Source organism: Rhinoderma darwinii, chromosome 2 (genome assembly GCF_050947455.1).
Source record: "Rhinoderma darwinii isolate aRhiDar2 chromosome 2, aRhiDar2.hap1, whole genome shotgun sequence".
NCBI lineage: Eukaryota > Metazoa > Chordata > Amphibia > Anura > Rhinodermatidae > Rhinoderma > Rhinoderma darwinii.
This window is the reverse complement of record NC_134688.1, coordinates 98,432,977-98,444,268: the sequence shown is the minus strand read 5'-3', so window position 1 is coordinate 98,444,268 and position 11,292 is coordinate 98,432,977. Positions and strand designations below refer to the sequence as shown.

The 11,292-nt window shown below is 43.7% G+C and overlaps 1 protein-coding gene across 1 annotated transcript in view; it reads left to right on the top strand.

Annotated features, from left to right (window-relative positions):
* The first annotated feature begins 526 nt into the window (after nucleotides 1–526).
* MARCHF9 (membrane associated ring-CH-type finger 9) overlaps nucleotides 527–11,292 on the top strand; it is a 243,179-nt gene continuing 232,413 nt past the window's right edge. Inside the window, exons 1-2 of the mRNA XM_075851956.1 lie at nucleotides 527–960; nucleotides 1,055–2,134. Coding sequence (XP_075708071.1) covers nucleotides 1,814–2,134 — 321 coding nt within the window. The 5' untranslated portion in view covers nucleotides 527–960; nucleotides 1,055–1,813. The remainder of the gene's footprint in view (nucleotides 961–1,054; nucleotides 2,135–11,292) is intronic.

The following is an 11,292-nucleotide window of genomic DNA, read 5'->3' as shown; positions in this document are numbered from 1 at the left end:
CAACCGTGAGTGCCTGTTTGCCGCCCGCACTGATCTTTGCTATACCTGACCCTGCATACTGCCAGGCGATTTTAGTACTATCTCTATTTACGTTGACCGTCACGAAAAAAAAGACTGACTACTCTGGGGTTGAGGCCTGGGGTTCAGTGAAGTCCAGAACCCTCTATAGGGACTAAAGGGTAAACACCTACGGTGCCCTTAGACTCCGCTCCATGGTTTAGCCCTACATCAAATCCCTTGGTGACAACGTAGGTTCACAACAGGCCCTATAACAGCCTCACGACCCACGGCCCAGTGACAAAGGGTGGGGCACACGTCTGGAAATTTGTTGCGTTACACATTGTGCGCCATCATTTTCCTCCTGAGGACATTTCTTAAAAGTGGGTAAGTGTCCCCCTCATCCTATTTAAAAAGTCCTTTGGTTCTGGAAATCAGTGATGATTGGGTCACAGACTTCCTCAATGTGATCTTCTCACCTTTACCAGACCACAGTGACATCTAGTGCCCACCTGTCCACTCCTCCAGCTGTAAGATCCAGGGAGCTGGAGACCTGTCACCTGTGCGGGTCACTGGTCATGTGATGACAACACCTCATAAGATGCGAATGAGCCCAGAACAGGCAGTATGACCGGGAATCCGCTGAGTGACGGGTCACTATCACATCACCCGCCCAGCTCCTACGTGAACCCACACGTCAGGTCCCTCACCCAGCCGCAGATGCGCAGCCCGGATCTTGCCCCAGCAGCAGCAGCGGCGGCTCCACACACTGCACATCCACTCCACTGAAATGTTTTATTTAACATGCCATACCGGAAGGAGAAGCCATATTTACCCAGCCCTCACTTCATAGCCATCCATTACTGCCACGGCTCAGTGCAATAACAAGCCAGCCCCGTGTAACCATCATCATCATCAGTGTGCCGGGGTATAATGCAGCGGCCGGCCGGCAGCCAGTGCACGGTAAGCGTCACATACATGTGGGCTCTATGATATCCTGGGGGAGGGCTGCTATGAATGGGCTGTTCTATACATGGCTGATGGGTTTTGTTTGCAGTGAGGATGGACGGCTGAGCTGGTGCTGATGCGGCTCCCTGATCACCACTGGATGGATGGACAGTCACACCAGGCTGGGGATGCTGAGAGCTGAGACAAAAGAGAAGCCCTGCGTGTTACATCCAAGGAAAAGAAAGAGGAAGCAAGGGGGAGGGAAGACATTCGGAAGCCAGCACCTCATCCATGGGATTATAAAGGATTCTTCTCTCCTTCTACACATCTCCTTATTCTCCTCATTTGTTTGATAGTAGGGGGCATGGAGGGCTGCAGATAGGATGGGCACAGAGACCCCATTATTCTCCCAGGCAGCCGGGATCTCTCCCCATCCCGCGTCCATGTTAATTGCTTTTTCCTGTCTCCAATAAACCTTCCTGCCTTCCACACAGCAGATTGTTGCACACCCTTTACCTGCTGTCGACCCCTTTTGGCCTTAAGGTTGCAGGTCCCCCTCCCCCTCCTCAATGCATGTTGGAATAATACAACTATTGTACCAGCTCTTTTTCCGAAATGTATCTCTAGGGTCCAGATTATTTCCTTCCCTTTTTTTATACATAAGGGTTTGTGCTGTCCCCTCGAAAACCCTTTAGATAGACAATACAGAATTGCACTCACTTAACCCCATGCGGTGCAGTCCGCTGTCACAGGAGCACAGGACGGGGAGAAGCGTTTCACTATTATTGGGTCACTCGGGACCAACGTCCATGCCTCTGCAAAGCCTGTGCACCGGAACCCCCCAAACTCCTGGTCCACCGGCCGGTGAATGATGTTTAAATACCGGCTCCGCATGTTCTTCAATGAACTTAAGGTTCTGGTGCTGACCCGATCTGGGCGAAGTGAACCGGAGCCGGGCCACGCTATGCGAGGGCTTGGGGTTGGGGGCTGTGGATGGCCACCCTTTGCGGACTGCTCCTCCAGAGACGATGATGAGGAATACTATGGGTCTGATAGACCCCGAAGCCTGGGACTGGAGGAGAAGGATGGAAGGCTTGGGGCTGCGCTGGACGCCGTGTCCCTGGGCAGCAGCATTGACAGTGGCATGAGGACCCCGCAGTGCAGAATCTGCTTCCAAGGCCCTGAGCAGGTGGGTCGTGTTTGTACTTGGGGTCAGACTTAGTGCTTGAGATGAAGTCACCTGAGGTAAAGGGTCTGGGGGAGAGAATGTGGTTGTTTTACTTCCCTCGGTGCCACCATGGCTTGTATGTCTGAGGAGTATGTAGTACTATCTTACATCTTCAGTTATGGATCTGACCATATATACTCCTTTCTATGGCAGAATTATTGACTATTTTCTATATAATGACACATAATATATATATATAATAATACTTTGGATTTGACGATAAACAGTTTTTTCCTTATTGTAACATAATATCGTCTCCATGCCTATGTGGACAAAGAGCTGCTACAATGAGACTATCTGAGACGGAATAGGAAGGACGCTCTGGCTTTGCTTTCCGTGCATGAGAATATATTGTGTCTGAAATCTCTTGGCTGGATCTTAAGGTGCTATAGACACATTGATAATGAGGTCTTGTACATATTCTAAGGTATCTGGGCTATAGTCACAACCTTTTATCGGACATGCCCGCAATGTTTATTGGTCGGTAGTCGTTATTGCTGCTTTTTAACAGCAAATTTCCCATGTCGGACGCCAATAGTCAATCGTAATGACATTTGCTACAAACACAATGATTTTTCATGGGATTGTAGAACAATATCTGTTTATGTGTATTATGAGGATATGGAAAATACTGGACTGCTCATGTGATCGCTGGGGATCTTTGGGTGTATCGCTGGTCAATGTTCATTGTGTCTAAAAAGGTCTTTCTTTGCTGAATTGACAATTACAAAAATAAAGGGGTCTTTGTTGTGTTGTTGAACTTGTTGGGTGTTATGTTGAAGAAATACATCAAAGATTGTGTTCAGACTCATGCTGGAAATTTGTGGAGTTGTGGGATCAATCTGGAGTATAGTACCAGGGCCAAATTGTTGGTTGAACGCAAATGCTTAAGTCTATCTAGAAGGTGACAGGACCGCGGCTTTCCAGGTCAACCCACTAAACGATGGTTCAGTCATCTACAATTCTACAATTAATAAATATTCAAGATATGCAATGATAAGCTTCCATAATGTTTGCATGATGATCACATTTTCCACCATCGACAAGTTGATTGTGTATTGTAACCTGCCTATGACCCAAATGTTGTGAGACTGCGGTGCTCCAGCAAAAAGAAAAGTGCCATTCTGAAGGTATGTCCACAAGTAACATTGAATAGGTGTCATCGCACTTACGTCCACCCAAGACTTCCAAACCTCCATGTCTTTAAAATGCACTGGTCATGGTGTACTTTATATAGAAGCATCTACATCATGCCCCTAAGAGTTAATCCTCCGTACGTCTAGACTTTATAACCCTTTAAACAAGAGTTTGGGGCTTCTGTGCCACTTGTGATGTCCTACTCACTGTACGGATGAGAGGTGCAGCAGGTGGCAGGCTACTTTTTAGCGTCTTTTCTACAATCTGCATTGTCAAGACCTGGGGCTTAGAGCTTTAGGGGTATAAAGTAGATGCCCGTATTTAAAGTGCACCTGTCTCATGACTGGAGCATTGGTGCTCCTGGCGTCACCTAAGTGGCTTCTAAAGTCTACAGTACTCCATCCATCCCTGTTCATATGAATAGTTTATTAGTAGAATAGATTATACTAAACCAAGGTTGTTTTTTTTTTTTAAATGTCTGAGTCAAAGGCAGGGCAGGCCTTAGGTTGGCTAGTGCTCTGTGTGGTACCTTCTGGTGGTACCCCCTCATATGGTGTACTGTCATACTGTGTACGAACAACCATGCCATACATACCTATATATGAGCGTCATGGAGCAAGGTGCCCAAATAACAGTACCATATGTTGGCAAGATAACACTTCCATACAGCTGTCCAAATAACAATGTTATACAGCGCTGACACCACTATAAGGAGCCTAAGAAGCAGTGCCACTCAATTTCCAAGTAAATACCCGCCATACAGTGCTGAAATAATACCTGCATAAATGACTAAATAACAGCTCCATACATATAGTCATTTATACAGTGTCTAAATATTAATTCTATACAATTAATATTAAGATTTGTGGTTCTAGGCTGGTTCCCACTTCAGCATTGATGCTCCATGTGTGACCGCACAGATTGCACACCCCTAAGTTCGGCCCTGGTCATAGAAGAAAGGACTCAGACGTATAGCTTGGGCATCTGTGCTTAAACTATTCCTAATCTACCAAGTAACTTACTCTGGCATCACATACTGCTATATCATGGTCATTCAGTAGGGGATCTATGCATTATATGTTCTGAAAATGTGACCTACGCCGATCAGCCATGATATTAAAACCACTGACAGGTGAAGTGAATAACATTGATTATCTTGTTTCAATGATAGTTGTCAAGGGGTGGGATATTCTAGAAATAATGTATATGGGATTCACACCTATGTTGACGGTGTTGTGCAAAGCGGTTGGGCTGAAGTCCCAATGTATATAGTCTCGATTACCCCCAGCACTCACAAGAAAGCAAGTAAATATATTGCAAGTTGAATAGATTTATTTTTCCACAAGGTGTGGGATACATTAGGCAGCAAGTGAACAGTCAGTTCTTGAAGTTGATGTGTTGTAAGCAGAAAAAAATGGGCAAATGTAAGGATCTGAGCGACTTTGACAAGGCCAAATTGTGATCACTAGACGATTGGGTGAGAACACACAGTGCATCAGGGCTACATAACCGCAGACCGGTCATAGTGCCCATGTTGACCCCTGTCCACCGCTGCAAGGTCCTAGAATTTGCATTTGAGCATCAGAACTGGACCATAGAGCAATGGCAGGTGGCCTGGTCCGATGAGTCACGTTTTCTTTAACATTATGTGGACAGCCAGGTGCGTGTGCATCGCTTACCTAGAGAAAAGATAGCACCAGGATGCACTACGGCAAGAAGCCAAGCCGGGTAGGCAGTGTGATGCTCTGGGCAATGTTCTACTGGAAAACTTGGGACTTCGTATTCATGTGGATGTTACTTCGACACGTACCACCTATCTAGGTATTCCCTAATGGCAGTGGCCTCTTTCAGCAGAATAATGCACTTTGCCACACTGAAAAAATTGTTCAGGAATGGTTTGATGAACATGACAAAAAGTTCAAGTTGTTGACTTGGCCTCTAAATTCCTCAGATCTCAATCTGACGCAATATCGGTGGGATATACTGGGAATACAAGGTAGCCAGGTGGTGGTAATGTTATGGCTGGTCGGTGTATAAAACACTTGAATGTGGCTGAGCTGCAGTACCAGTCCCAGTCACATGGACGAATGCACTATTGAGCCTGGATTAACATTGTAGGGGCCGTGACACTCATAGCACCGTGAACCCTTCATTCTGCTGATAATGGGGGTGTGGACCCCATCAATAAAACATTGATGGTCATCCAAAGTATAGGCCATTAATGGATATTTTTGGAAAACCCCTAGTCATTGTGTTATTAGCATGATATTTCATTGCACTTCTACAACTATAAAGCTCTTGTTTTTTTTTATTCTGCATTGGTACCTGTAGGGGCACATTTGCCTGTATATTCATTGTATTTATGGAACATTTTTTGCCTTAAGTTTAAGTACATATACAGTTTGGCATAACCTGTTAGGAGAAAGACTGACATGTACTGATGCAAGAATGAAAACTGTAATAGATCACTCCTCAATTGACTTTTTTTTTTACAATATCTTTGCTTACAAATGGGCATAGACATCTGTTTTTATTAAAACTGGGCAAGGATGATGACATAGAGGAGAACATAGTAACATATAGCAGTGTCCTTGAATGGTAAAACGTAATTGTATTAATAATCTTGTTACAAGAATTTTTATACCTTCAGTGTATGTGTTAATGGGACAGCTTGCAAATTGCTTCTTGCCTTCAGAGATATCATTCTGTCTCTTCTATAATTCATGATTCCTTTCCAAAACTATTCTTTTTTGCTTTTTTGTTGCTTTTTTTTACATAGTTTGCTATTTCCAGAGTTTCCCTAAACAGTTGTAGAGGAGGCGATGACTGCATTGAAATCTCCATGGAGGAAGATTAGGAAGGAATAACCAACTCTGTAATGACCGTAAGATAGACGTTCACTGTGTGGCAGAACAGTGGCCCATTTTATATACTTAGGTGTTTTTGTTTTATTCGTGCCATTGTTTCATAGCTATGAAGGGATCTTTTTAAGCCACCTAAAAGATACCGGAAACATCTAAAAGATTGAGTCTTATTTGGCAGAGGCTCATATTTTTCAAACTGCTAGCCAATGAGCTACCTGGGACATCGGCCACTTGGTCTTTTCTTTTTGCGGCACAAGTATGACCTCCATTTTTGCATTGCTATCAACACATTCACTTTTCCTTCATATATGATCACCTTGAATGGTGGCGACCACATTTAGCTTTGTTATCAAGTACCACAATAGGCTTTGCATTGGTCATTAGATTATCACAATTGTTCTATATACTAGAAAGGACGAAAAATGATCAACAATAAATTCTGTTCACTTTTTGTCATAAATTATATATATCTATGTATAGACAACCGATACCGCAGACGCATAAAGCATTTATGTAATGTGTGGAATACATCGCCCTTGTTAGCAGAAATAGTATTGCTAAATGGCTGGTATCTCTGGTGCTGTAGTTTGAGATCCATAAATGTAGGCTATGATCTCATGAGGTGATACAAAGCTGTGAAATGTGACTCTATATCTAGATGTCATTGCTGTATGTGAATGTGGGGTGTAATTCACCAGTAAGACATTGACTTTCATAGCGTGGTGTCCCGGGTGTAATTCCAGGCCTGTGGGTCAAGATGTGTTTGAGGGGTCTGCCTGGAATTTTGTCCAAGCTGTATTTTTTCATACCAATCCTCAATTTGTAAGTCATCCATAGCGTCAAGACTGGATCTAGTTTGAGATTGAGTTTTAGACGATGTGTTGCTGTGGTTATGAAATGTAAGATAGCGCTGTAAAATGTGAACAATAGAGCAAAAAGGTTTGTTTTATATGTGTTACCCTTATTCCCTTAGTATGTAGCTGCACATTGAAAGGAAAGTGAAGGGGGTGGGGTTCTCTCACTGTTATTTGCTGCCATAGAGAAAAGGGGAGGACCCTCTGGGTGACTGCATGACAGAAAATGGAGCCCCATGAGATCTAGTTTGCCGACAGTGGCAGATGTTAGACGGCTACTTCCTGTGCTAGAAATCGAGCATAAGAGTAGTCCGGATCAGATACAGCTGAGCTTAGAAGAGAAAGCTTGCATAGTTAGGGCTTATATAGACGAACGTATAATACGTCCGTGCAACGAGCGTGATTTTCACGCGCCTCGCACGGACCTATGTTAGTCTATGGGGCCGTGCAGACTGTCCGTGAGTTTCACGCAGCGGGTGTCCGCTGTGTAAAACTCACAACATGTCCTATATTTGTGCGTTGTTCGCGCATCACGCACGCATTGAAGTCAATGGGTGCGTTAAAATCAAGCGCACCACACGGAAGCACTTCCGTGTGACGCGCGTGATTCGTGCAACAGCAGTAAAAAGTATGAATGAAAACAGAAAAGCATCACGTGCTTTTCTGTTTACAAACATACAAACAGAGTGTCATAACTATGGCGGCTGCGCGAAAATCACGCAGCCACGCATCATACGCTGCTAACACACGGAGCTGTTAAGTACCTTTTGCGCGCGCAAAACGCACACACGTGTCAATCCGGCCTTACCGCTTATAAACATGTGTGGATGGAGTTACACTTTGTATGCGACATTAGACCAATAAACCTTTTTTGCTATATGTTCTTATATTTCAAAAATTACAATGTGTTTTTTTGGGATTAATGTACTATTCTGGAACTATTATAACTTATTACAGCAGTACACTCTGTAATATACTTAGAATTCATGAAGTGCCTGCATCTCGCTGGACACGCGATGCCTCCGCTTTGAAAATTCAGACTTCCGCCTTGCTCCCATACATCTTCTTTCATTGCAGTCTTCCGGTGGCTTAGTGTACAGGCCTTTAGGGTCTTGTCCACACACAATGGAATTCCTGCAGAAAATTTCTGCAGCAATTCAGTTGAAAATCTCGAACCCCGAAGCTGTGCCTGGCAGATCCTTTACAATAACTGGTATCGCCGCGTCCGTAAAAGTCCAAACGATCACAATATAGCTTTGTTTAGCACGAATGGTGAACGCCGCAAAAAAATTGATAAATCATAAAACACGCAAATTACACGCAAATTGTATACTTTTTAGCTGTCCAAATTTTTTTTAGCTCTTCATAAAAAATTTAATAAAAAGTGATCAAAAAGTCGCATATACCCCAGAATGATTATTACTGCCTGAGTTGAACGATTAAAATAAATTTATTTAGATAATCTTAAAATGGGCCCTAATAGCCAAAATAACAGGCTCAATCAGAAGGTCAGCAGCAGAGACCTAACCTGAGGGTAAAAGATAATAACTACCCACAGACCAGTCTCTCCTATTATTATATATAAGAGCTTATTCCTAATGATTGATTAGTAATAGCGCCGTACCACGCTATACCTTGCGCTATGTTGCGCTCGTCCGGCTCATTGAAGCCACGTTAAGTACTATGGTCAGCAATAGGGTCAAGGCCTCCAATGTTCGGTAGCAAGCCCCCTGTTGCAAGATCACTGACCAGTATTCACTCAAGGTTAAATTGTAAGTTATAATGCTCTATCGTTAATCCTACGCGTTTCAGAACCACCGTTTCTGGTGGAACATCATCAGGGATTATTAGTGTAAACGATAATCTTTAATACAGATGCCGGATCGCACGGTTGTGTGCATTAATGAACCTCTCGGCCCGTGCACGATCAAGATATAATGGTCGCACACGAGCCGGCGAGGCGCCGGTCTTTTAAACAGCTAGAGCCCGCCCTCCATATTGACATGCCCCCAGCGTGCTACCAATCCACATCCGACACGTCACTCTGGACCTGTCAGGACTGTGGCACGCCTCCCATTTTCGGCAGCCAATCGGGTATAAATAGGACGACTAGCGTCCCTAGTAACGCTGGAGATCCGAGAAGCGGATCTAGTACTCCAATGGGGAATAATACATTAGAAGTGGGAGCAATGCCCTATGCAGAGGACAATGTGCCGAACATCCAGCACAAAACCCCTCTATTACCAAAATGCAAAGTTTACCAAGTGCAGGGCACTCGATCGTCTGAGTGACACCACAATAGCGTCTCGTTGTTATGGCGACCAGCCGGGCTCATACAAATCTATGGGCAGGTTACAAACATGTAACGCTGCTCTTCATCGGTATCAAGATGTTAAATTAAACAAAGACATCTAATAACTATGGGTTAGATGTAGACCTTAATATGATTTAATGTTGTCAACAAAACCTCACATCTACTAGGGTGTACTCATTGCTCAATCGGAGTGGAATACATCCATATTAAGAAGTCGGACAACTACCATGGTTTTGAAGGATAATAGGACATCAATCATGTATCCTTACAGTGTTATACCTATACAAGGACTCAGATTTGCCTCAAAATATATATGGTGACCGGGGCATGTTGAACCACCCTGTAATTCCAGGGTACATAGGTTTCTAGATGTTAGCGTTCTAGATGACAAAAGCGGTATCATAGGAAACAGGCATACGAAATTTGTTCGTTCAGGCCCAGGGGAGCAATGGTGCGCAGTCGAAAAATCCACTGTGCTTCCTTTTGGAGGATAATTTTATTCATATCCCCTCCTCTCATATTGGGTCTCACATATTCAATGCCTTGGAATCTGAGCAAGGAGCTATCCCCATTATGAAATTCCCATATGTGCCGAGATATCGGGGTATCCTCCTTCCTTCTGCAGTCCCCTATATGATCCCGTATCCTCCTCCTGAACTCTCTAATGGTTTTACCAATATACTGTTTTTCGCATATACAGGTAATCATATATACAATGCCCTTAGTTCGACAATTGATATAAGTCCTGTTCTCAAAAATTCTACCCGTACTCATGCTCTTGAAAATCATGCCACATTGAATAGAGACACATGCCTTACACGATCCACATCTATATGTCCCTTTGATGTTACTATTGAGCCATGTAGTAGAGGGGTCCTGTCTTCCCATATGGCTATGCACCACATGATCCTTGACATTCCTACCCCTCCTAAACGTAATTAGGGGGGAATGTCCCACCAGCTCACCAATATCCGGATCAGCCTCTAGAATCCCCCAGTAGCGTTGGAGGATTTCTCTAACCTCCAAACTAGCTGAATCAAACGTGCCAATGACTCTGATAGTATTGTCATCACTTTGCTTTGGTCTGGGATTCAACAGATCATCACGGTTACATCCTAGGGCGTTCTGATAAGCCCCTTTTAGAATATGCCTCGGGTATCCTCTATTAATAAATCTGTTTTCCAGTTCGCGTGCTGATGTTTTAAAGTCAGATACAGTGGAGCAGTTTCGTCGTGCCCTCAAGTATTGACCCTTTGGTATTCCCCGTTTTAAATTCATAGGGTGACAGCTCTCCCACCTAAGCAAACTATTTGTGGCCGTCTCTTTGCGAAACATGTTGGTATGAATATTTCCACCCTCGGTCTTAGATATCACTATATCCAAAAATGTAATTTTATTGACACTAATCTCTGATGTGAAAAATAAACCTTTATCATTTACATTTAGTATAGCAACAAATTCATCAAAATCCACCTGGGTCCCTTTCCATAGTATTAAAATGTCATCAATGAATCTTATCCATAGTATGATATGCGGTACCCATTGTTCCATTTTTTCACAGAAAACACATAGTTCCTCCCACCAACCCAGGTATAAGTTCGCATACGTGGGTGCACAAGGGCTCCCCATCGCCACTCCCCTGAGTTGGTGGTAATATTTCTGGTCAAATAGGAAGAAATTGTGCTCAAGGACAAATTTAAGAAGAGAGATGACAAATTCATTATGAGCTGCAAATTGGGTTCCTTTCCCCCTAAGGAAATGTTGAATTGCTAGACATCCCTGATCATGTGGGATAGAGCTGTATAGTGCCTCGACATCTAGGGAGGCCAGTAGAACGTCCTGTTCACATCTAATGCCATCCAATTTCCTTAGAGCATCCATCGTATCTCTGATATATGATGGGAGAGACACCACAAATGGTCTTAAGATCCTGTCAATGTACAGGCTGGC